Here is a 27,788-nt window from a genome sequence, read left to right as displayed (position 1 = left end):
GTAAAAGTTGTCCATCTCTATTCTTTGCTAAGAATATGTTAGTGGAAACTTGATCCTATAACATTCTAAGTGTGTTAGTAGAGTTTAGGACGGAGTAGTCTTTAACTCTTGACAACCGGAGTAGGTTGTGAGTTGTTGAGTTCTAGGACGGAGTAGTCCTTTAACTCTTGGCAATCGGAGTAGATTGCGAGTTAGCTTGTCATAAGAACGGAGTAGTTCTTGTACTAGCTTTACAACCGGAGTAGGTTGGTGTCTTTTATTACAAGGGTCTTTTAGTTGTCGGAGTAGATCACTAAAGGAAAGTAATAAAAAGGAGATTGACGTAGGCACTTGAGTATTTGCCGAACCAATTCAAAATCTCGTGTGTTCATCTTTCCTTTCTATTTCCGCTCTTTTTTATATTGTTTGTTTTGCTTTGCTTAAACCTTCAAATGTATTCAGTCATCATAATCACGTCGCATTTGGTCATCATCATATTCCACAAACCGAGACAAATAGATACAATCGAACGATTATTCTTTCATACTTCAAAAACATTCATCGCGATACTTGTTCAATCTTTCAATATTATTCAAAGTATCCTCTAATCTCTTTTGTTCTCTTAACTTACTTTAATCCAATAAAGTTGAAGTTAAATTTTTTTAAAAGAGTACCTAATTCACCCCCTCCCCCTCTTAGGTACTTGAATCCATAAACTCAACAAATCTTCATTTGACTGGGTGATTTTTAAACTAATATAAATCTCCGAAAATTTCATCATACAACATGATTGTCCTGCAATATTCAAATATTTGAGATTTCTAATAAAACGTCCCAGATCAATAATTAATTTCTTGTAAAAAAAAAATTGCCTACAAAACCCATAAACTGATGATGCAAATATGTTAAAGAGTTATTCAAACATTGGATTTTGGTATTGCATGATGACGCATGTTAGATTGAAATAAAGCACATTTAACGTTACGCTGTTATGATTATGATTGGGATCCCATTTCAATATTTCAATCCTCCATTAACTTTGAATAATTTTGATGCTGCATTTTTTTGGACTGAATTCGACTGAAATTTGTATAATTTATTTTTTCATCATATTGCAGGGCCATGTGTACAATTAACGTGCTTCGACAACGAGGAAAAAATTGTTAGCACTGACAGTAGAACACTAAAGTATACAATGACTAGGACCACAAAACTAAATTCCACCTTTTTTCTCTGTTTTAGGGCAATTTTTGCTGGTTTGGTTTTCTAAAATCTAAATTAAGAGAGATTGATAAATATTTTCTTAATATTTTGTTCATTTAAAGCTTTTATGTATATTACATTATTTGAAATTTTAATGCGATCATTTTACAATTTGATATTAAATGGTAACGTACTAATGCATAATAACAGGTATGAATTACGATTAAAGATGAAATGGCCGTATATTCTTATCATGAAAATAGGTACGACACTGAAAAATTATTTGGATCACGATCAACAAAAAAACACATGAAGAGGTACTTCTAAATCAATTTAAATCCTCTCCATTTCTTTCTCTCTATTTCTTCTCTAATAAACACATATTTTAATATATTTTCTGTATTCATTCATTAAACCATTATTTTTATGAAACGATTACAACCATCGGATCATCACAAGATTTGATCTGTACCGTTTAAAAGAAAATGAAGGTCCATTTCTTTTGAGGTAATGGAGAGAATCCGGACCACTTCTAAATGGTCTCTTAAAGTGAAAGAGACCGTCTCACTCAAGATAATTTTGTATCTTTAGTATGACGACCAATTGTACCGATCATATATTACTCTGTTTTTGGTGTGTACCATCTGGTTTAGTCCGAGTTTGAACTGTGTAGGATCACTAGGAGAGTAAAGCTCTCCTTGATGAATTTTAAGGGTATGATTATTGGTAATAAGACTCAACAAAAAAACTTGTCACATCAGCTTTCCATTAACTTTTATTATGTTTTATTGTTTAGACTCAGCTTAAACCCACCTCAGATTCCATACCATATCAGTTAGACTCACCTTAGACTTTACTTTTTCATTTTACTTTTTTTTTTTTAATTAAAAACAGAAAAAAGAACAAAAAGAAATGACATTTGAAATCTACGAATTTCCTTTGAAAATGGGGTCAAGACTCACTCAAATACTTTAAATTGAGTCTTAAAATATTTCCAAGATTCAACTTAAGACCTTGTTAAAATTTTGGTAAATTATTGGTAGTCTTGAGCTAGGTAGCATGGACACTTCTCCTAATCAGCCGTTCCGTGTCCGACACCGACACTTCTCGGACACACGCCGAAACGTGTCGGACATCTATAAAGTCGTGTCTAACTTTCTACATTTATTCAGGCACGTGTCCGACGCGTGTCCATGACATTTAGACATTATTTGGGGTGAATGATGTTTTTTAAACGAGAAATGAGCTATCAAAAAAGATTGATTAGAAAATGCGTTTGGATGGTAAATGAAAATGAGTTATAATTAAGGGCAAATTTTACATTCACTTATTTAAATTTAATATCAAATACTTTTATAAAAATAAAATTGAACGTTTAAAATTACAAGATATATATTTTATTAAATTTAAATAACGTGTTTTGTGTCCTAAATTTCATGGAATGTCATGTCACGTGTCCGTGTCGTGTCCAAATTTGTATCCGTTTTAGTGCTACCTAAGTCTTGAGTGAGTCTTGTTTTAAAATTTAACAAAGTTGTTCTCAAGACTACCAATAATCTGATATAATTATTACACGTATAGGCTTAAAAATTTAAAAAACGAACGAGGTCAGACGAATAACTTAGTAGCAATTTGACAGTGGCCGTTATGAGTCTTAACTCTTAAACACTTGTGATATTATTAATATTTTCAAAGTCAAGACTTTATTAAAATGGTTTATTTGTCTCCATTAATTGACCCACAAATTCTCATTGAAGATATGACATATCCGTCACAAGCTGAAGACGGATACCATTTTACCTCACAATGTACCCACTTTTTCTCTCTCTGCAACACTATTTATGTGGTCCCCTTTCTCCACTAACCCATTTTATTACCATTTTATCTCACAAAATATCCGTCACAAATGGTAACCCGTCACAAGGGAGACCAATTGTAATTGACCCTACATACTCAACTCCTTTCTCATTTCTCATCTAAAATAAACGCGATTTCTCTTTATTACACACACGACACAAACCTCATCTTAATCCCTCCCCTATTCCTATATACATCATCTTCTTCCTCCCCAACAAAAACTTTGACAATTTCATCCACATTTCATTATTAATCATTCTCATCCCATCCTTATCTCCCTAGCTAGTCTCCTATAAACTTGAGAGAATTAGTCTTACTTTGACAATTTCTTATTATATATTCAATATTTCTTCATTTATAAAAATAAAACTACTTGATTACTTACTAATAATATAAATAGAGCATAACTTTGTTATCTTTGTAAAATTGAAAGGCCATAGTATGATGATGAGTAAACCTAATCACCAATATCAACAACAACAGCAGCAGAAAATAGCGTCATCTGGTGATACTCATAAGAACTTTACATTTCTACCAATGTTATGCTCATCATCATCATCCAAGCAAGTTAAGGCTTCTCACCGGCGATGCGCTTCCTCCTCCTCTACCACCTCCTCCACCGTCTCCGACGACCCATCGTCCCCGAAAGTAGGGTGTATGGGACAAGTAAAAAAGAACAATAAAGTGGTAGGATTTCCTAATATAATTAGTTTTACTAGCTCCACCACTACTAGTAGTAGTAGTAATAGTAGTAATAATAGTATTAGTGTTAATACACATCATCATATTATAAAATGTCATGAACCAAACAACTACACAAGCAATAATATTATCAAATATTACAAACTCAAGAGATTCTTCTCAACCAAAAGCCCTACCTCCGTCATCCCGGTCACTAAAACCGCCACAGCGGGGTCACGAAAGGGCAAAATTGGAAGAAAAAATGCTGGAAATATTATTGTATGCAAGTCCAAGGGAAATGAGGAAAAAAGTTGTAAGAAAAAGAGTGAAGAAAATAATAATGATAAGGGTAGTTTAGTAAATTTGGTTGAAATGGATCCTCCATTGCCAGTGGTGAAGAAAGCATTGCAAAAAGAACAAGGGAATAATGAAGGAGATAAAATGGGTACATTATGGAAGAGAAGATCAGGTGGAGCTCCGTTACAGAGTTTGCGGGTTCAAGTTATCCATCAAAATATTATTAGTCCAGTTACAGCAAATACTGTATAAGATTATTAGGAGCTATAAATATATGATTCACAATAAAAAGAATATTTATTCGAGATTCCAAGAAGCATAAAAGAGCTTGTAATTTGTAAATGACATGAATTTTTTTTTATTTACGAAAAATATTCGGTGGATTCCTCTGTTTCAAGATCTTTCTTACCAAAATTTGCATATTTGATGTCTCTAATTATTTTATTTTATGTTTTTTTTGTCTAACAATGCGCGTACTTAATCGCATTACAATATAGAAGAGAGGAAATCGAACCCAAAACCTATTGTCCAGGATATCTGCGTCTTAACCACTAGCATCTTCGATGATGTCTCTAATTATTGTACACAAGAGTAGGGGGAGATTTTGATTTGTCTATTATTTTGTTTATTTATTTATTTATGTGAAAAAGTTATATAAATGCAGCTAGGGATATTCACCGGCCAGGTCTAGTTTATGAGCATGATCTAAATGCAGCATAATAGAGGGGATGTTCACACTTCGGCCTATTGATTAGCATGTCATTTCAAAGGATTGGTTAAGAGTTAAGTCCACTTTGGTATTGTTTGTTTGAAAGGGATTGGAATGTAACCTTGAATAAGTGTCTCTATTCCATCACTTGAAAGATTAAACATTTTCAAAGCGATAGGGGGACGTGAGAGTCGGGCCAAGGGCTAAAGTCATCTTAATAGCTCAGTTTAAGCACCAAGACAAAACCCAGATGGTAACTCTTCTTATGATTATTGACTTGTCTCGGTCACTCAAGGCGTGTTCTTTGATCATGTCATAGTTCTTCCGGCTTATTATATTTTCATTTCAATTGAATCAAGTCAAAACTTATGCGATTCAACACGCCTCGCTAACTTAACCAGCCAAGATAGTTGACATAAACAGATTGTTTCATTCGAACAAAATTTGCCATATAAAGAGCTCAGTGAAGAGCGTCTAAATTGTACAGTATGTTGGAAGTAAGAATCGAGAATGATTGGAATCTGGATTTTGTACCAGCATACAGTCTCAAATCAGAGTTCCTTTTATGCTATTTAGGGATTACTTTTTAGTAGTTACATACATTTTCTAACACGAACACGGTTACAAAAATACTGATTAGAATGTTCAGATTTTCTTACTACACCTTCAGCATATAATTTACATGAGATGAAATCTTAGAAAACTATAATTCTATGGAATGTCAAACAAAAGTAGAACCAATCAGCCTTGTTCTTTGTATGGAGTCCAAATAAGTTTCGCGACATCAACCTCCAATCCACCGCGACCAGCAGCTTTGAGATGACGGTCCAACACCTTGGGATCTGCACATATGACATGCTGCCCTTTGCGATACTGTATCAACTCTAGACTTTGCAGGGTTTGGAGAATATCTTCTGCTTTGATGGCGGTCATGTCACTGAGCTCCTGCATTAAGAGATTCCACATTCATCACAACCAAACACGGCATGTTCTCCAAAAATATGATACGAATAATTGTATAGATTAGCTTGCACAAACAATCATGAAGTATAAGTTGCGAGCAATCAGGAGCAGAGCTACAGTATGGCCTACAAGGACCATGACCACAGGCCTGAATCAATTCGCAAATTCTTCCACATCAATATGAGTAGTAGATATGAAATAGAAACTAAAATATACACAAATCCTCAAATAGGTCGTGCTTCAGTGAGGCCGCTCCATCTACCAACTGATTACCCATTAATATATTGTATCCAATCCTCAGACCTCAGTAATGGTATGTCTCTCAATTCGTATATGTGAGAGAACCATTTTTGCAGAAGACTAAACTGTTACTATTATGGAGTATATATGTAGATTTTAATCGATATGAATAGATTTATGAAAGTTTAAGCCCAAAATTTTATCTTAGATATTTTCTTATTATAAAAAATTAAAATCCGGTCGCAGTAAAGGTGTATGATTATAGACACACAAAATATTTAGCCCATAGGCCAAATTAGATCCTAGTTTCATCCCTTTGAGCTTGGATGGATATGGAATTTTTCACTTGACATAGAATGCGTACGTACCTTAATAGAAATGTTTCCCTTGTGTTTCTTCAAGATATCCAGGAGAACTCGGGTCCAGTATCCCCTATAGCTCAGCAACCCCAGATCTGAAAGTGGTCTTTCGGGTGTGCCAACTTTACCTTCTTTCTTAGAGAGTTCATAAGCTGTTATAAAACATGTGATTTGAACAACAACAAAGCTCACGTTATTAAATTATACTCCGTATTAGTAAAAGTATAGTATGACCACAAATATACCCACAACTTAATTTCTACATGGTCGCTGATAATTTATTGAATACAGAGAGCTTACAAAATGCAATGAGGAATTTCCCATAGCCTTTTCTCTGATATGGAGGAAGCGTGAGGATACACGCCAAATTATAGGATTCCTCTGAGTGTTTTTCCTGCATAGATAAAGTGACATGCTCAGAAATGATTAACTGGAGTTAAAACATACTACTGCCATAACATTCAATGATTCCATCCCAAAGAGAAATGAAGGAAAGAGGAACTATAAAAAAATAATAATAATAATAATAAAATAATAAAAGATTAAAGGAACAACAACAGGACAATGTGTGACACTGTTTTGTGTTCAACTAAACATCACGGTATATCTTGGACAATAATGTGGTTTTTCGTTTGCCTTGAAAAAACACTGGAGTTGGAAATTCTCGTGGACGAAAATTAAGGTTGTTTAATTGCCTTTTTGGGGTAAAATTTGGAGAATTGTCAATCCACGTGAATTCTCAATTCCTAAAAAATAGAGGAATTGACTTTATGTACTCCCCGTGATGATTGAAAAGTCACATGAAATGAACTACTACATGATAAAGCAAACAAGTTTTTTTCATTTCACATGTATTGGGATCAAGTAATCATGTGAATTGAGATTTCATAGCAATTTACAAATCCAATTCTTATATCAAACTAAACAACCATTATGACATTTATTTTGCAGCAAAGTCTGACACTGGCATACTGGCAATACCGGAGTCTTTCCGAGACAAAGCAAACTCACAACAAAACTCATCATATTGAAAAAATCAAAAAGAAACAAACTTGACACTATGCACATGAAGTAAACACGATGGCAGATTGAAGATAACAAAGTTGGCTAAACTAACCTTGGAAAAATAGCCAACCATATGACACCCTCGATCATCACACTCACAAAGAACGTAGAACAGGAATAGGTCAACATCATAATAGAGTGTCTTGTGATCAAGGAATAGCTTTGCCAAATAACAAAGATTCTGCCCGTAAACTTTGTTCTTTTTGCCATCAACCTGTTCAAAAGCATTGGAAAAGACTTAGTATAACAGACACCAGAATTTATACACACTCAAATCTTATCTTACTAGTCTAACCAAAAGTAAACGTATAGTCGTATACAAAGACTGTTTGTCATAAAATGCAATAGACAGAAAGAAAATGTCTCAAACATCCAGAAGTTTCGAAAAGTGAAGGCAATACCTCAAACATAGACAATGTCCCACTTCGATAGATCTCATCGCCAGGAGGATGTTTAAGATCGCACTTTTTCTGGATATCAAGTAAATACAAGTTATTCAAATCACAAGTCCATTGTCAAGATGAGAAACAGAAAGGCACGATGTGAAGTTCAAATCAAACAGTATTTATTACGTTATGCATTGTCAAGACTCAAGCCTTAAATATGTGGACCTGTGAGGCAAGAGTAATGCTTATTAAAGGCTTTACTACATGATGACTATATGCAAACTCGGCTGGCAAAAGCTATGAGGACGCAATGAACGTCAGAATGAAACTAGCAAGTAAAACCAGAACAGAACAGATGAGAAACTGCTAAGCCATGAAGAGGAAGAGGGCTCGAAGCATTTAAATGTGAAAAGCTTCAACAAGTTCCACAACATCTTTCCTACATTAAGCTTATAAAGAACAACTTTCTAAGTATAAATTAACTGCTCACAAAACTGCAAAGTGCTGAGAGACAGCTTACCATATGCCTCTGTAATTGTTCTTTATGTTTCATGAAATTGAGGCAAAATTCACAGAAGAACAGCTTCACACAATCGTTGTACTCTGGTGGAAAGGGAGAGAAGTACCACGTCTCAATCTCATATCTACCAAGCTCAATAGTTGCTATGTTTTTCACTTTGGTGAACTCCTCATGTTCACGTAAACTTGCAGCATCCAGCTCCTCGTGGCCCTACAAATTCAATAAAAATCATAGCTGAGACAGACAAACCCAATAGACAAGTCACCTTAGCCGGTTAGCCCTCTGGGAGAGAAGATTGGGTTCATTATTCCAATAATCACTGATGATGACACGTCAATTCTCATCCTCACTTCTACCTTATATAGGGCAGTGTCTTAAATTTGTCATAACATACGAATGTACTCGGAAAAAACAGCTCCGTGAAAGAATGAGTCCAATAGATGACAGATCTATTAAATTAAAACTATGTACACAGCCAATTAGCCACATAGGTAGCATTGAGAAATAGTACACCTAGTTCATTTTCTTACAAAAGATTTTATGAGTCCAATATCATGACGTATATCTACATCATAGATTCACAACCTTGAGCAGCAACCTCCTATCAGAGGAGAATAATAATTATACTCTCACAAAGAGAAAAGGTGAAAATAGTCCATCCTAACAGTTTGGTTCAATTGTTGTGCCGAGTGACCCTGCAGAGCCAACAATGGCATCCTACTAATCTAGCATAACTGCTGCATGCTTATTTTGTTTTCCTATTATTATTCGGTTATTATACAATCAATCAATAAAATAATGGGTAACTAACACAAACATACACGAGTTCTAGAGCACAATGCAACATACCTCTACATGGATCTCGTCAATCTTCCGTTTCTGATGGCGTGTCATCTTCAAGCTAGTTACCTATGACAAATGACGGACCAGAAACTGTATAAGGAATAAAGCCAACAAGACCAAAAAACCTCATCGACGGAAAGACAGGTAGTGCAAAAAGAAACCCTTCAACAAAAGAAAAGCAAAAAAAACAAGGAAAGTTAAGAAAAGGTGCGCAAAATGCCAGGGGAGGAGGCGCTGAGGGAGGAAATTATCATGGTACTACACAGCCAGCATATAGGTCATTTCCTACATGAGAAGCCACAATATACGACAGTAATTGAAAAGTACTCCAAACCACTATGTTGCTCGGACTCTTCAAGATTACCTCGCGTACCCGTGTCAAACACTCGACACTCGGACATGGGTCACTATTTTAGACCAAAACCGTGAATTTTTTCCATAATATAGACGATCCGACACTTTGGACACGAACCCGTGTCGGATACTTCTAACCGAGTCCGAGCAACATAGCCAAACCATTCTTAAGCCCGTGAAGAAAAGGATCAAATAGACACACCTTATCTTCCACTTTCTCGTCAACAACAGTCTCCACTGAATCCAGATCAAGTTGGTCAAGTTTAATCCACTCATCAAGCCTTCTATTAACTGAAACAAAAACAACACATCAATTAATCGACAACCAAAGTATTTCTTAACCGTAATAAACAGTTCTCCAGAAGCACTCAAGCGAAAACTAGAGTAAGCAGAAGTCCTTTACGTTTAACATTTACCGGAAACACTAACAGAATCATTCATTACCCAACAGGCAAACAGAATCATCAATGCTTCACCCAAGAACTCACCACACAGATAGTATGCAGTGCATTAAGGCATCAAAGATACTATCGTCGAGAGAAGTAAATCAGCAATCAGGGGGTCTTCCAAAGAACCCCAAAAAAACGTCCCAAATAAATAATAACCCCTTGTTTGAATGGAGGGATTCTGATATCAAAAGGAAAAGTAGGGGAGTAATTTCCCTTGCTTTTAGCAAATTAGGTTGAGAATGAAATGAAAAAAAAAAAAACAAAAAAAAAGGGAAATGGAAGCGATTGGAAGACAACTAAAAAATCCTTCTAACTTCTCTTGTTAGTTTACCAAGTTGGATTGGAAAAAAATGGAGAGGGCCTTATGTTCTTTTCTCCAAGCACATCAAAATCAATATCCTTACAACACTGTTAACATTAACATTGAAAGAGAACACTATTGAACCATTCTCCCTTCCTTCCACCTCCCTCCATTCCCTCCCGTCCTAATATTCTATCAAGGCAATGGGTCACACTCGACCAGGAGAGATAACATTAAAATTCCATCATCAAAGAACAATAGTCTTTTTAGGCCCCAAAGATGCAACTTCTTGCGTGAGCAAATCAGCGGCCAAGATCTTCTAAAGAACCTAACTATGTTCCAAAATACAGTCTATTTGTCAGAAACTTCATAACATAGAAATGTTACACTAAGTCTCCTAACTTGGCACAATTCTCCAGCATGAACATCGTCACATTCCCCAATTCCTTCCTGATTCCCTATCGATCACTTCTCAATCAAACCGACACGTGTTTATTACACATTTGTATATAATTAATAAAGGAATACTCCTGATGGAGTCAAAAGTGTCGAGTCAATAAGGCCTTCTTAGGCCTAGTTTGGTTTAATTTAAGGGTCTTTTGTCGGAGTATTGAACTAGTCTTCCCGTCCCATTGGTTGTTATGATTAACGTGTTTTAATGCATGGTTGGAGCATGATTTTGAAAGAGAGCTCGAAATCCCGAGCAAGTGCCTCTAACCACACCCCTAAAGAAAGCAATCAAGTGAAGACGGACTCTCCACGAGCTAGCAATAGAGTTGTCATCCCTTGGTGAAAGAGCATGGAGGCCAAATGGTGAAAGGAGCGTTAAAAGAAAGAAGCAAATTTGGAGCGGAGATCAGCCCTGGACGCAGCCTGCGCCGTTTGACGTAGGCCTGCGTTGGGTGACGCAGCCTGCATTCTCCTCGGCCTTTGAGTGTTGATAATCCGTCTTAAGCCATTCCGTGAAAGCCCAAAGCATGTTTAACCTATAAGGGACTGCAGCCATATATATAGTTCATGGTTTGAAGACCTAGACCATCCCCTCATTATTGAATAATCTCAAAAACTTGCATGAAGGAAAAACTTAGTATTTTGGAGATTGTAATCTTTGGTTTGATTTTGATGTCAATCTTTCCATTAACCTTGGATTCATCTATGGTTATGGAAGGCTAGACCTTTTGCTTGGTGTAATTGGGTAGACACTACTTTCCTAAGCTTTGTAAGACTCTTCTAATCTTTCCTCAATAATTATTGCATCTTCCTTGAATTTATTGTTTATGTTGGATGTTATTGTGTTAGGAGTAATTAACCTTGCATGTTAATCATCTTACTATTGCAATCCTTGTAGCAAGCTTGCATCTTTATGAATTTGGATTAAGGTTTGTATCTTTGTGAGTGGAATTTGCATGTTAATCTTTGGGATAGTTGGATTAAGCTTCCTAAAGGATTAATCTTGACTTCTTTTGTTTGGAATTGATCTTAGTGCTCTTGTGTGTGAGCCTTGTTGTGGTTTTCAATTGGGTGACCATATAATTAGGATTAACTACTCTAGCTTAGGAGCAAGTAATCACCATCTTACAAAAATTGTTGAGTAATTGTTGAGGGAAGAAAAGAGAGGATCTTTGTGCTTAGGAAGTAGTTGTTGAGCCAAGTATCTCCATCTTATTGAATCTTGCATACTAGTTGTTTGTTGAACTGTCTCAATAGGAAAATCTCCAATTTTACTCTTTTTCATGTTTGTTTCCAACCAAATGTCTTTTCCATCTATGTTTCCTATAAGTTGAACATTGTTAATATCCATTGTTTGTGATTAGTTCTAATTGTTGAGTTTAAATCGTCATTAGTATCTCAGTAGTTTACAATTCAAGTTTTAGTTATTAGACCTTCTCTTGGGTTCGACCCTTACTTATGCTATACTACTATTCTTAATTGCATAGTGTAGATGTTGAGTTTGGTTTTATAAATTGTTAATTTGATAGTTAATTCTAGTATTAACGACAACCGGTGTTTCTCTATCAACTGCTACCGACTTTTTTCTACCTTCTCCAACCTAATCCTCTCACAAACTTATAAACAATTAAGGAAAATATATTCTATTTAGTTGTTCTATTAGAGGAGAAGGTTGGAGAAAAGATTGGAAGGAGAAGCTACTTCCCAAAACTCACTTCACTTCCAACAGAGTCTTCTCTCTAAGCACTAAAGGAACCGTATAACAAGCACAAATCTACATTTACCATCACGCAAAAATTCAAAACAATAAACTATAAACTATCTAAAGATAGCTCAATTCCTATAAAACCCTAATTTAATGCGACAACAAAGATACCACAATCAAACACTCAAATTCATCATATCACATCAAATTAAACACAATTATCAGTAATCATCAACACAAACCGCAATTTAAACCCTAAATAAACCAGAAAAGAAAGAAATTGAGAAATAAAATCATACATTCGGTGTAATGAACATAGTATTCGTAATCATTGGGACCACCATAGGGAGTTCTGCGACGCTCAATGACTTTAACAGGATGATATTTGTTGTCTCTCCATTTACATAACACGCGAGTTCCGACCTCTAATGGAAGCGCACCGCCGCTTCGCCTTCGCTTTAACGAGCCGTTCTCCGCCGGAGATGTTTTTCCGGCGTCATCGATGCCGTTTGTTATCGGCGACGGGATGTTTATGACGGCGGCGGTGGTGGTTGGGTGGTGGTTGTTATCGCCGTCGTGGTGAATAAGGGATTTGCCGGATTGTGATGGTGGATCTAGTGACCCCATTTTCTTTTTTGTTTTCTTTGTTTTTTGGGTTTGGTTTTCCACTGCGTTTGCGTTCCAAGTTTCTAACGGCCTAAAGATGTAGACCGGAAGCTGATTTTTTTGTTTTTATTAGGTAATAGAAATAGTTTGATCCTCTAATGTAGAACCAATATATCTCATTCTTTCGAAAGATAGAGGTAAGTTGAATTTATCGGCTTTCAAACCCCCCAACACACGCAGTCTTTCACTCATACTGAACACGGGTCATTTTTTACCTATAAACACGGGTAAACCAATCGGTCACTCTATTTTTCTTTCGGAAAATGCACACGGTGCGCTTGAGGTTTGTTATTTTGCATGAAATACCCAAAATTTTGATCCGAAAAACTTTGACATGCCATAACTCGTGTTTACGATATCAGAATTTAAAAAATAAAAATAAAAAAACATTCGCCTCAATTCACCCACAATTTTATCTCAAGTTCAAATCTTTGAACCTTCTAAAACAATATCCAGATTCTCAAAAATGCCTCAAATTAAAGCAGAAATCGGGTATTAATCCGCGGCCCTAAATCATGATCAAGGTAACTAAGCCTCTATCTTCTTAATTAATTCCTAAAAAATCATCAAAAAATAATGACGACTCACTCTAAAAATTCCTCAAAAGAGAGTATAAATGGGGTTAGTTAACTTAAAAAATTGACTCTTACAAACTCTAAAGGGTTATATGAGGAAACAATTAGGTTAATTTCTTCACTGAAACTAATGGATCACATAACTTGAATTTAGGTTAAGTTCTTACAAGTTTTTTAAAATGGTTGAACCAAAATGCTCTGATAATAGGTATCCATTCATCTATTGATATTTAGAATCTCTTTTGCACCTAAAAAAGAAACTAACTTTGAATGTTTTAGATGAAGCTGATCCTGAATTATTTGAGTATTTTTTATAAACCGGGTGTTCCCTTGAATGAAAGGAACCGTCTCGCGGGTATTAATGTTACAGTTTTAGTCACTTTAAGACGACATTGATTGTTGTTGATGATCAGGTAAGAATACCAAAAGGAGTTTCATTTCCAGGGGTATTTCAGGTGGAAATTCAGAAGTGTGTACAGGATCTGGTGTAGGTTATGTCGAAAGCATATAATGCTCGGAATTGTAACACCCCTATACACCAAAGTGCCTTACCAAGACTACCTTAACATATGGAGATGCTACCATCTTGGTTGCCCGAGGTACAGTATATAAAAAGTGACCATAAAGAAACATACTTTAAAGTTCAACTGTTTAAAGTGCGTACAACTTATAAACCAAAACCAAACGTACAACTGTCATAACAAAATATCAAAGCTATAACAACTGTCAACGGAAGACAAACTATCAAACTATGTGAAGACTCCATCCCAGCCGAGACCCGCGAGCTATCCATAAGCATACCTGCTAATCAAGTGTTCACCATCCCCCAAATGGATCACCACAATTTTCAAAACATTTAAACAGGGCCAGTCAACTGAATAATCAAGATAAGAAATAAACAATACGCATCCAATCAATCCAAATACATTCCTCCAAGCACCAACAAATCACCAACCACTGGCTACACACTAAATGTGTAGCCCTGCCAGATTACCCGTCACAACAGATAATCAACTCCGCCAGTGGGGACCACAACCTTACCACCTAAGCCCCGCTCAAAATTGTAGAGCGAATAACCCATGTCCATTAATGTGCACATCCCCCTTGTGACGGGAACCACAAGGGGCGAATCAAGGGCGTGAAGTCATTCCTGATGATGACTCCACTCAGCCGAGGGCGCACCTCGCAAAACACAAATACACCAAGCAACCAATTCACAATACCAATACAATATGCCAAATTTCAAGATAAATAATTCCAACAATAATATTGATCATGCCAACAATGCAATCACCACATCTTAAATTAATTATTCAATCAACTGAGTATGGAAAACCCTACCTTTTCGTAATCCGCTATAACTGCAGCCAATCACACAAATGTACAAGAGTACCACATCGTCACCTACAACAATAATCAACAACTACACATCATAAACCGATTTCTACTCAAAACCAAATCACCCAAATTAGGGTTTTACCAATATTAACAAAGTGACATAAAAACTGACAAGGTTATTTTCAGTCATTTGCTTTTGTAATACCCCATAATTTAATAATAATTTATGAGAATAATTTATATAATTTAAATAATTAATTAATGAGATTTCTAATAATAGTTGTGAGAAAGACGTTAATTAAATAATAAAATAAGTAAGCAAGTCGGGAATTGAGTTTAGCTAGTAACTAAGCCTTGGGCCGTGTGTTGTAAATAAATATGGGCTGATCATATTAGGCCTAGTATGAGTGGTAGTCGGGATATGAGACGAGATTTAAAAATAAAATAATAAGTATAATAATATGGTAATTCCTAATAATAATTAGAAAAGACAATAGTTTCCTAATTGGCCTCATATACTCCCTAAACCTAGACTATAAATACTTAACAAACATGAAAAGTAATTCATAAAAGAAGAGGAAGGAGATTTAAAAGACGGAAGAGGCAATTAGCGATAAAAGGTAAGACCGTCTCACAATTTAATGTATTGACTTTGTAACTTATGTATCTCGTAAACTAGACCACCATATGACTAGCTGGGACCGTGACCTTGGCCGTGGAACACCAGGGGGTGACCGGACCCACGTTGGATCGCCGTTGACCGGCTGGGAGGGGGTGTTTGACCGGAGTTTGTGGTGGTGTTTGTTGGGTTAAAACAATAGAAAAGACTCGGTTTTGACCCTACTTCGACTGAGATGGACCTGACCTAGGTTAGGGTTGGTACCACGGGGAAGAGTCGACCGTTATGGGTGGTCGTGGGTGGCCATAGGTGGTGGTTGTGCGGTGGTTGTCGAGGAAGGGTTACGGGTTCTTACCTGGGCATGACTCGTTTGGGACCAACCTGGGGTGGCTAGGGTTCAGGTGGGGTTGTCGGCATCTGGGTAGGTGTTAGGGTGGATAAAGGGGCATGCTTGGTGGTTGTGGTGGCCGGAATGCGCTGAACAGGGGAGTGAGGGTGTCGTGTTGTTACTGTCGGGTTTAGAGGGGTAGTTAGGGCGTGAATGTTGAAGGTTGTGGGGGCGGTTTGGACGGTGGTTAAGGGGGGTAGTGGTGCTGGGTACGGTGGAGGATGATGGTGACCTTTAGTGGTGGTGGTGGTAGTCGTAGGCAATGGTTTAACCGTGGAGTTTGTATAAGTCGTGTTTTCGGTAATTGATGTGTTCGTGGTTGTGTTGCTAGGGCTCGTATGTTGGGTTCGTGTGTGGTGGTTACTAGGGCAAGGTCTAGGCTGTCGTGTGTGGTGTTGCTGCCGGTGACTGGTGCGGGACTGGGTAGTAGGTATGGGTGGCCACGATAGAGGCGTTTGTAGGGTGTGTGTGGATGTAGAGGAGGACGTGTTTATGGTGTAGGTTTGTCACGGTTGTGTGACTATTATGTTGGGTGGTGGGTTTAGTTTTAAGACGGGTAACTCGGGTTTCGTATTATAATTTAAACGGGATTTATAATTATACGAGATTATAACTTATGTAATTAATTAATTAATTTATAATTAATAGAACTATTTAAATAAAGTAAATAATTAATAATTGTAAATATTATTATAATTGTTAGGTAACAGATTGTGAAGGATTTATAATCGAGTTCGGATTGCTTTATTTATTGGATTGCTTGAGCTACGTAATTGGAATTGCTTATGAGGTAGGGATAAATCCTACTCAACTTTTACTCGATAATGTTTGTTGGATGATTTATATTAAAGTGAATTGATCATATGTGAATTGTGTTGGTTGATATAATCGTAATTGTTGGAAGGGAGATTTATATTGCATATGTTGGTTGATCATATCGTAACTGATGGAAGGGGGAATTATATTGAGTTGTGTTAATAATATTGATGAGGTGATTTGAATTGTTATCGTTGGTTGTGAACGTGATTATTGTGAAAAGCTGTGCGACAGTCAGTTGTACGTTGTTGAGGGAGTGTGTACACTGAAGTGATGGTAATATGTACGTTGTGAGGGAGGGGTACTATTACGTATTGGCGGTACGTTGTTAAGGGAGGGGTACCAAAGTAATGTGAGCACGTTGTTAAGGGAGGTGTGCTAAGTAAAATGATGAAGCACGTTGTCACGGGGTTGTGCAATGTAAAAAGGAAATTGGATTGCTTATCGTATGTTTTTGTTGTTAGTATTTATTCCTACTCAACCTCGCGGTTGACTGTGTATTCGTGAACACCTGCGGTGAACCATAATGGGGAGCAGATTTGACAGGTACTAAAGATTAGCTGACTCGGGAGCATTAAGATGAGAGCTTGACTTGGACCGTAGTTGAAGTCTAGATCACATAGAACAATTATATCACTTTAATTATTTCCGCTGCGAGTTGTAATTATTTATATTAAGTTTTAGTTGGTTAATTTGTAATAAACATGTAATCGCTAAGTTTTAATTTAAAGTACTTTGGTATTGTTGTACTTTGTTATTCACTACCTCGGGAAACCGAGATGATAACAGTCCTATTTATTTGGGAATGTCTAGCTAAAGGCTCCTGAATAAATGGGGGTGTTACAGCCTTAGTCAAAATAAATCCTATACTAATACTAACAAGATAGCTAGTGGTAAGTCAGGGTCGAATCCACAGGGAGGCTAGCTAATTTATCTAGTTTGTTAAAATCTAAGTTTGTCTTAAAGGTAATCGTTTTATGGGGTTTTGATTGTTTGTTTTCTAGCAAATAATAGCAATGTAAAATAAAGGTGAATAACAATAGTATTAAAGAGTTTAGGGATTCGGGTTCACTAGGTAGTCATACGGGGTGTGATTTAATTCATTGATAGAGCTAATTATGTTGTTTAAGGTTATACGATCGATCGATTCAATATTCCTTTATATCTAATTTAACATGCAATCGCTATCATTAAATTATCTCTATTCGGTTATTATGGCCTATATTGATTCTAACCCAGTCGGTGAAAGTCTCAAATCGCTATACTAGTCAATTAACCCTGGCCAGTAATTAATTTACTAGATGAAGAACAATAACATGAACAACAACAAATAAGCAATATTAACTATCAATTCATTGGTTTAATCCCCTTCTAACAACCTAGATTTCCCTTCACCCTAGATAGAAGATTTAGCTACGCATATTAAAGGAAGAAACAACAATAATAATAATGGAAAACATGATGAACAATAATAAAGATGAACAAGTAATTGAAATAATAATTATTGAAAGATTAGAGCAATACCGTAAAATAGCAATATTTAGATCTAGAAGGAAGAACAATAAATATAAACTAAACTAAGTATTTTAGAGAGTTTTTAGAGTAACTATGCTAAACCTACGGAAAATAAAGCATAATTAACCGTGGGTCCCTGACTCCCCTCACCAACCTCAGGCTCAGTAGCCCTCCCCCTCTTACTTTGACGGGTACCAACTACAGGTCTCGGCATCTGTTTAAACACACATTTTAGGCACACAAACGAACACTTACTTGAATATACATTAACTTCCATGCATAGCTATAAAAGAAAGAACGACTATATACACACTTTCACCAAATAATCCAAAAGGTTCAAGCATACAACTTTCAAATTCTCATCAGACGGTCTCTATAGCTATCAAAATTATGAAAAGTATAACATCAATTAACAAATCAACTACAAATTTTAAGGTTTTAAACTTTGAAAATAGCTTCACAAATAGGTAACCATCAAAAGGAATTGGGACGAATTTCAGTTTGGGGCACTTTTAAGACGGAGTTTTAAGACAAAATTCTGAGTTAAACCCATCAAAATCAACACTAAACATGATACCCATAACATACATTACTCAATTTTCCCCCTTCCATATGCAAAAGACAAACAAAATTTCAATTTAAATCCCAAACCCTAGAAATTTCGGTCCATATAAACCCCCATATGATTCGATTTTTTTCTACTTCTAGCATCAATATCATGTTACAACAATTATAAGCAAGAATACATGTATATAAATCGAAATATTAGAAAAATCCAACACTTTATACGGTTTTTAATTGATTAAGAACAAAGAAAAGAATAAACATTCTTACCTTGAATGATTAACAAGCGAGAAGGACAAATTAAACAAGAAGAACACCAAGGAATCAAGCACAAAATCACCAAATTTTGAGAGCAAAGAGAGAGATTGAAGAAGTTAGGGTTTTGTGAATGAAATAACAAAGAAGAAAAGAAATTGGGAAAGGTATATGAATCTAGTATAAACCCGTGTACTGTAGCACTTACTCGATCGAATAAGTAAGGTACTCGATCGATTGGCCTCTACTCGATCGAGTTGGAGCTACTCAATCGAGTTTTCGCTGGCAGTTCCAACTTTTTCGATCTTATAACTCCTCAACTAGATCGAATAAGGTCTACTCGGTCGAGTAGGCACTTGTACTCGGTCAAGTAATGTTGGGTATACGATCAAAAGTTACGAGTTTAGTTATCGATTCCCGCAAAACAACAACTCGTGTCGATTCCAAAGTGTATTTGGAGATCGTCACAGATTATTTCATCCAATCACGGCACATTATTACTACTCGATCGTAACACAACTATTTCACTTGAACATTATACACATCATTCCATCCTATGACAATCATTATGCAAGGTAACTCGCTATAATACCAACCTATACACATATATAATCAACATATTACTTCACAATTGTTTACGCATTTGAAATTTGAACTATCCAACTTATGTATACACTACTCTAAGCATCCATCTAACAATAAACCATCCTATATTACTCAAATTAGCCGCAAACTTCAAACATGTCACGATAGTTTATCAACCAAATATCGAACATAATTATGCCATATCACAAAAGTACTCTACAACATTCATCCATGGCAATTCCAATTACTACTTGACAAACACTATCAACTAATACAAGACTTACAACTCATTATTATTATTATCACTTACAAAGACTTACATTTCCTTCATAAACTAGTACGCATATATACAAAGACTTATAACTCATTATTATTATCATCAACTATCCAATACTATCATGCAACTATCAGTACTTTCACCATATCTACTACATCCACACACACTTCCACTCAACCACAAACTTTCACAGTTCATCATCACGAATTAGACGCACTAAACATTACCATAGACTCCTTCACAACTACTTCTTACTTATCTATCACACACATTTATGCACATAATTCCCGACTTGATATTCCCATACTCGGTGACTGGCTTAAGCATAATGGGGTCGAGATTTTGAAATGAAAGCGCCTTCTCACCCAAAATCAAGCATCGGTTGGGGCTCCCAACATACATACACCAGGTTCATTTTATTAGACTCACTACGTTCATTGGGCTCATTAGTTACAGGTTCCAAAATCGTCGCTCTGATACCACTTTGTAACATCCCCCATCTACCAAGGAGCCTTAACAAGACCTTCCCTAGCAGATAAAGGCGTTACCATCTCGGTTGCCCGAGGACAGCAATAATCAAATGTCGATGAAAGAACAGTTATATAGATTACAAGTGATCTAAACCAACAGACGATACAAAAGATACAACTCAAGACTACTATCAGCTATGTGAAACTATCTCTGCCATGACTCATGGTAGACTCGTCCCTTCAAGCACCTAGCTAAGATCCATATATCAACCTGCTAAGACTGACTGCTCACCATAATGGATCACGGCAGACACAAAACAAAGAGACAACACGACACGACTGTCGCAACCCTATCAAAAATAAAACCAACTGGCTCTACTAATGCAGCAGAGGTAAGTCGGGTATCGTATCCACAGGGAGGCGGTCACTAACTACTTGTCATTCGGTTTGTCTAATGTCACAAAACGGGGGGGTTTGAGTATTTGAACTAAACTAATAAAAGTAAGGGATGAAATAGAAGATTGATCAGATAAAGAGAAATATGTCAGGATGTCGGTTCACCATGATATTACACAAATCAGTTAAAGAAGAGATCAGTCGGTCTAATGTAAGAAGGGTAAAGGAAAGGTCCTTTCGGTCCGCTATCCGCCTTAAAATACAACTAGCTTAGCTTTCACCCTCACTAGTGTAGTCTATTGCTCATAACAAGTCCATTCATTCCAATCTTTCGATCTAGGTCCGAACTTAACCAGATTAACTAATTCAGTTGCATGCATTCAACCAAACGATTATATTTATTTTGTTAATGAAACAATTCTCACATTAAATCTCCTAAACCAACTATTGCATCATCGTTTTACTACCGTGGTTCCCCTAATCCTAGCATTAGAGAATTACCTACGCATAAATATAAATAGAACAAGAACAAGAGATGAAAAAACAGTAAACAAGGCAAATTAAAGAGAGTAAAGAGGGAATTACAAATTAAGATCCGGAAAATAGCCAAAGCAACGTCGAACAGAATCAGGTTCGAAAAAGGAAGAAGAAAAGAGATCCCTCAACCTAATTATGTCTCTCCTATTTATAGGGGAGATATTTATTAAACCTAAAACACGACGTAAAATAATAAAATCTCGCGTCTATTAACTAGTCACTCGATCGAGCATAATCATTCCCCTCGATCGAGTAGAAAACCAGCTAAACCTCTTGATCGAGTAGAAAAACCACTCGATCGAGGAACCTCCAATTTGCTCCTTTCGATCGAGTAAAGAAATCATTCGATCGAGGTCTTCTCCTGTCCAAACTACTCGATCGAGCATTAAGAGTCTTCGATCGAGGGACTCTAACTTAGCCAGCACGTCGCTTCGTTGATTTCAGCTTCCGAGACCACTTCACGCATTCCAAGGCAGCAGCGTTTCCGCTCCAAATTCACTCATCTTCTAAATGCAAGAAAAAGGAACAGTTCCAGGCTCAATTCTGCTACTTTCAGGTCCATTCCTGCAAATAAAGCAAAACAAACCAAAGTAGAATGATCGGGGCATTTCGTAGCATAGAACTACGAGAACCGCATAGAAATACGTGCATAAGAGACTTAAAAAGACTATATAAAATGCACGTATCACAACACAACAAACCACACAAGGTCAGTAACTGAGGTAACAAGTACAAAAGCAGACACAACACAATTACAGCAATACACACACGACTGCCCGAATGTCTATTCCTGCCAGTAGGGGACCGCAACCGTTCCCACCTAAGCCCCGCTCATCTATCCGAGCGATAACCCATGTTCCTTAATGTGCACATCCCTTCTGTGGCGGGTTCCACAGAAGGCGAATCAAGGGCGTGAAGCCACTCCCGTAAGTGACTCCACTCAGCCGAGGACGCACCTCGAGAACCACAGACAAACAATTACAGCCAACTGTACAATCAACAATCACCAACTCCTATTTCAACATAGTGTTAATCAACTACCACAACCAACCATCAACAGTGACACTAATCCACTTATACAACAACAATAGACCCTCTAGACAATCAGCAGTACCGAGTAGGAAAACCTACCTTTAGCCAACCGCAGCGATTCTACATCCGACCACAAGACAACAATCAACCACCAAAACCACCTTTAAGAACCATCATAAACATCTATTACTACTACCGTAACCATAACTGAAATCAAGGGAGACGATGATGATGATGACAACATACCTATACAAAGCAATCCGGCGTCAAGACTGCTACGCGACTCAAGCATCCCATCCCTATGGTGTAACCATCCTCAAAGGCCTCAAGGAGAGGAACTATGGTGGAGTAGAAGTGGAATGACGGCATTTAGGTTTAGGAAAAAAGGAGAAATGATTTGGGTTTCACGATTATACGATTTATAACACCTCGCTGAAATCACGTTACTCGATCGAGTAACACACTTACTCAATCGAGTGGCACCTACTCGATCGAGTTTCCAAACTACTCGATCGAGTAGCCTCCGCTAGATCGAGTAACACGTACTCAAAGACTCATATCATCACAAGTCATCACTCTTAAGGTTTCCGAAGGTCAAGGTAGGTGTCTAAGGTCAGTCAACATCGGTCAACGGGTCGCTAAAAGGACGGGTATTACAAATGATGCATTTTAGGAGCAAAGGAATGAAATGGGCATCGCGGAGTAGGCATGAAGGAATACAGGAAGTATGGCACGGGAATCCATAAGAATGAAGGAAGAGAAGTTAAGAAGACAATACGAAGAAAAGAGCTGAAACAGGGGAGATCCTCGATCAAGCATAAGGAGGCTCGATTGAGGAAGTCATGTACTTGATCGAGTGCTTAGAGGCTCGATCGAGGAACCATTAGTTTCCAAATTTTCCATAATTTCCTTAAGTCGGTTATGTTTTACTATAAATACCCAATTTGTACCCTAAGTTTATTTACGCTTTTATTTAACCCAGCTACGTACAACTACCTTAGAAAACTCTCTAAAAATCTTAGTTTAGTTTAGTTTATTGTTCGGATCTTCTACGCTTGTTGTTCATTATTATTACGGTATTGTTTCTAATCTTTCCTCAATTACTAATAATTCAATTGCTTATTCATCTTTTATGCTTTTAATTATTATTATTATTATTATTATTATTATTATTATTATTATTATTATTATTATTATTATTATTATTATTATTATTATTATTATTATTATTATTATTATTATTATTATTATTATTATTATTACTATTATTATTATTAGTATTACTATTATTATTATTATTATTATTATTATTATTATTATTATTATTATTATTATTATTATTATTATTATTATTATTATTATTATTATTATTATTATTATTATTATAAAAGGATGCGCGCAGCTTTCATTAAAATGAAAATAAAAATTTACATGAAATTGGTGGGGAGCCGAGAGACAACCTGGGCTCCCACACCCTTATTATTATTATTATTATTATTATTATTATTATTATTATTGTTATTATTATTATTATTATTATTATTATTATTGTTATTATTATTATTATTATTATTATTATTATTATTATTATTATTATTATTATTATTATTATTATTATTATTATTATTATTATTATTATTATTATTATTATTATTATTATTATTATTATTATTATTATTATTATTATTATTAGATTTGGGATCATATGAGAACAACCCTTTAGATGAGAACGGTGAGAACACTTTTATCCATTAGATTTAACTCCACTAAATCTAATCTAAGGGTTGTGATTAACTCTATTATACAACCACCTATCACACCCAATCCATTGACCGACATTGACCCGCCGGAAAAGTCAACGCCACTGGTCAATGGCGGTCAACAACGGTGGTTTGGCCGCCGGTCAAGGAAGGTCAACGTCCGGACAAATTCAGTGACCCGTCCGGAAAGTCAACCTCAAAAAGGTTATTAGTGAGGCTTGAACCCAATAGCTCTTGGTTGAGATGCGCTTGCTATTACCACTATGCTACAAGCATCTTGTTGCTATTTTTGTATCTCTTTTGATATATGTATGTATGTTAAGACCTGTGTTAAAACAATATCTACCTATAATAATTATTAAATGTACTTCTAACTTATATACAATGTACATTCAGTATAAAATCAATGTAATGCTTAGTTAGTTAAATATATTTGATAAAGATTGAACAAAATATCGTATATACTTATGATAATTTGTACTTATTATTTACATAATTATTATAAAATTTACATTTGTTATAGGTCATATTATTTTAATGAAAAATGTACGTACAATATATTTATGCCGAAGGTACATTTTATTTTCATTTGAGGTACATAATATATTCCTATAAGACATGTCATGTATATTTCAATTATTTATTAAATTAATATCGTTAATTCGTTAGGTTCATCATATATATATGTAAGGGGTACATTGACCATATGATATAGGTACATCTATAATAAAGGTACATTTTGTAATAATTATAGGTACATATCATGTTTACTACAATTATTTATTAACTTTATTTCGCTTATTCATCGGGGACACATTATTTATATTGGAGATACATTAAATATTAAGTATAGATACAAAGAATAATTATCACACGTACATAAAATATGTTGTTCAATTTTTGTCAAGTACCCTTAACTAACTCAGCATGTACATTGATTTTATACTAAAGGTACATTTAATATAAGCTAGAAGTACATTTAATAGTATAAAATCAATGTAATGCCCAGTTAGTTAAATGTACATGATAAAAATTGATCAAAATATTTTATGTACTTATGATAATTATTATTTGAACTTATAATTTATATAATTATTATAAATTAACGAAAAATGTATATACGTACAATATATTTATGTCAAAGGTACATTTTATTACCATTGAAGGTACATAATATTTTTTCTGTATGACATGTCATGTATATTTCAATTACTTTTCAAATACATATCATTAATTCGTTATGTGCATCTTAGATATATATATATATATATATATATATATATATATATATATATATATATATATATATAGGGCGTACATTGACCATATGATATAGGTACATCTTATAATAACTATGGGTACATATCAAAGTATTTATATTTATTTAAATTATTTATCAATCACGTTTCAACATATCATCAAGTACCTTTAATTTGTTTAGGCGGTACATTAAATATATCTACAATAGGTTCATTGATTAACGATTATAGATTCATATCATGTTTATTTTAATTAATTATCTTGCACGGATGAATAAATCATTTATATTTTATGTATATGAAAGGTACATTAATTTATAATATAGGTCCATATAATACTTATTAAAGGTACATATAATGTTTATTATAGGTACATATAATAAATATTAAAGTTACATACCGTGTATATCTTAATTAGTTACAAGGCATGTTCAATAATTATTCAAGTACATTTTAATAATATAGAAGGGACATAAAATATATAATAAATGTACATTTTAATAATTATAGCTACATATCATATTTACTACAATTGTTTATTAACTTTATTTCACTTACTCATCGGGGAAACATTATATATATTGGAGGTACATTAAATATAAAGTATAGATACAAAGAATAATTAACATAAGTACGTAAAATATGTTGTTCAATTTTTATCAAGTACACTTAACTAACTCATCACGTACATTGATTTTATACTGAATGTACATTAAATATAAACTGGAAATACATTTAATAGTTATTAGAGGTACATATTGTTTTAACCCAGGTCTTAACAAAGATATCACTACTACAAATCCAGGCAACTACAACGCCCCTTTAACAACGATTATTCACGAAAATCACAATAGACGTTGTAGAATGTATGGCGCGGATTTTACTAAAATCAATTACAACGGGTATGGTTATAAAAACCGTTGTTATTAGTTTTAACAACGGGTCACACATGCACAACCGTTGTTAATAATTTGGCGCAAAATTGGCGCAAAGTTAGTGAAAAGTAATCACAACGGTTACTTTTGAAACCCGTTGTTAAAACTTATTTAACAACGGGTGTTTTTTACAACCGTTGTTAAAACATATTTCACAACGGTTGTTGTTTAATAACCGTTGTCAATACCTTCCATACTATAAACCATACAAACAGAAGTCTGCTGCAGCCACAAAACACAACCCTTAATACACAAACACAAACACAAACACAGCAGACAAACAAACACAAAACACACACTCTCTTTCTCTCTTTCTCTCTTTCTCATCGTCGCTTTATCTTCTCGCCGTCACTGTTGATTTCATCGTCTATTACGTTCGTATTTATCGGTAAATCTCGCCGTCTTTGTTAGTTTCATCGTCATTATTTTCTTTTTCTATTTATTTCTTTTGCATGTATGTGTTTTTATCGACCATTATGTTATTTGTTTAAGTATTGTTCGCATAATTAGTTAGTAAAACAATGAAAAAGCAAGATGAAGAAGCAAGATAAACATAATTAATATATATATATATATATATATATATATATTTATATATATATATATTTATAAATACATAAATTAAAAAAAAAAAAAATTACATATATAAAAATGCAATTCTTATATTTTCATAGAGGATCTTATTCTCGCTCTCGTATCCGTCCTCTCCTCCTTGGCTATTTGGAGGTTCCGTTCAGCAGCTTGCTATATCGTCATATAGCCGCAATCGCTCCGCTCCGTCAAGCCATCTTCTTTGGCGTGCTTGATGCGGATCGAGCATCCGCAAGGTAGCTCCTGAAACTTTCCTCAATATGGAGGAACCGTGGATGAAGTCGTTGTTGTTCTCGATCATGGTAAGAGTCTTAAGGATGAAATCATTCATTTTGTTGGAATTTTTGGAGTTTGCTTTGAAAGATTAAGTAGAGTTTGTTTTAGCAGTTAGGGTTTGGAGATGTATATATTGAGATAATGGAAATGTTAGTTGAGATAATGCAATGTATTTATACTAAGCAATGTATGGGTTGAGTTGTTTTTTAATTAATATATATGTTAGGAAGTTGTGCCATAATCATCATCATATCTCTCAATGTTGCTTCAAATCTTATTACTAACCCTTGTCATTCCATATTATCCGTTCATATGTACAGTGATGTCAGTAATAATGCATGCATCGGAATTCTAACGGGCCGTAATTATGCATGCATCTAGTAATATTTAATTTAATTTTTTTTTATTTTTTAAGAACAAACAACAACGGTTATTTACAAACAACCCGTTGTCTTTAGTTATAACAACGGTTTTGTATATTAAAACCCGTTGTTATAACTTTCCCCCCAAAATTGAGTCACACTTTCCACAACGGGTTTTTATACTTAAAACCGTTGTTAATATTTTTAATAA

General features: G+C 35.1%; 1 protein-coding gene across 1 annotated transcript; it reads right to left on the bottom strand.

Moving 5' to 3' along the window:
* Positions 1-5,219: 5,219 nt before the first annotated feature.
* Positions 5,220-13,077, bottom strand: LOC141596890 (histone acetyltransferase of the MYST family 1-like). Its single transcript, XM_074417165.1, has 9 exons — positions 12,661-13,077; positions 9,659-9,747; positions 9,109-9,168; positions 8,260-8,469; positions 7,755-7,823; positions 7,406-7,567; positions 6,589-6,682; positions 6,298-6,440; positions 5,220-5,671 (listed from the first exon to the last, which is right to left on the bottom strand). The coding sequence occupies exons 1-9, from the start codon at positions 12,986-12,988 to the stop codon at positions 5,468-5,470; spliced, it is 1,359 nt and encodes a 452-aa protein (XP_074273266.1). The 5' UTR covers positions 12,989-13,077; the 3' UTR covers positions 5,220-5,467.
* Between the last annotated feature and the right edge of the window lie 14,711 nt (positions 13,078-27,788).

This window comes from Silene latifolia, chromosome 8 (genome assembly GCF_048544455.1).
Source record: "Silene latifolia isolate original U9 population chromosome 8, ASM4854445v1, whole genome shotgun sequence".
NCBI classification, from domain to species: Eukaryota; Viridiplantae; Streptophyta; class Magnoliopsida; order Caryophyllales; family Caryophyllaceae; genus Silene; species Silene latifolia.
This window is presented reverse-complemented; position numbering and strand designations above follow the sequence as displayed.

What these genes read in the sequence shown, in the direction of transcription:
- LOC141596890 (XM_074417165.1), bottom strand. Translation starts at nt 12,988, where the DNA reads ATGGGGTCACTAGATCCACCATCACAATCCGGCAAATCCCTTATTCAC. An exon ending in GGACATTGTCTATGTTTGAG is followed by an intron (nt 7,568 to 7,754) that starts GTATTGCCTTCA and finishes GCTTTTGAACAG; the next exon opens with GTTGATGGCAAAAAGAACAA. An exon ending in GAAATTCCTCATTGCATTTT is followed by an intron (nt 6,441 to 6,588) that starts GTAAGCTCTCTG and finishes GTTTTATAACAG; the next exon opens with CTTATGAACTCTCTAAGAAA.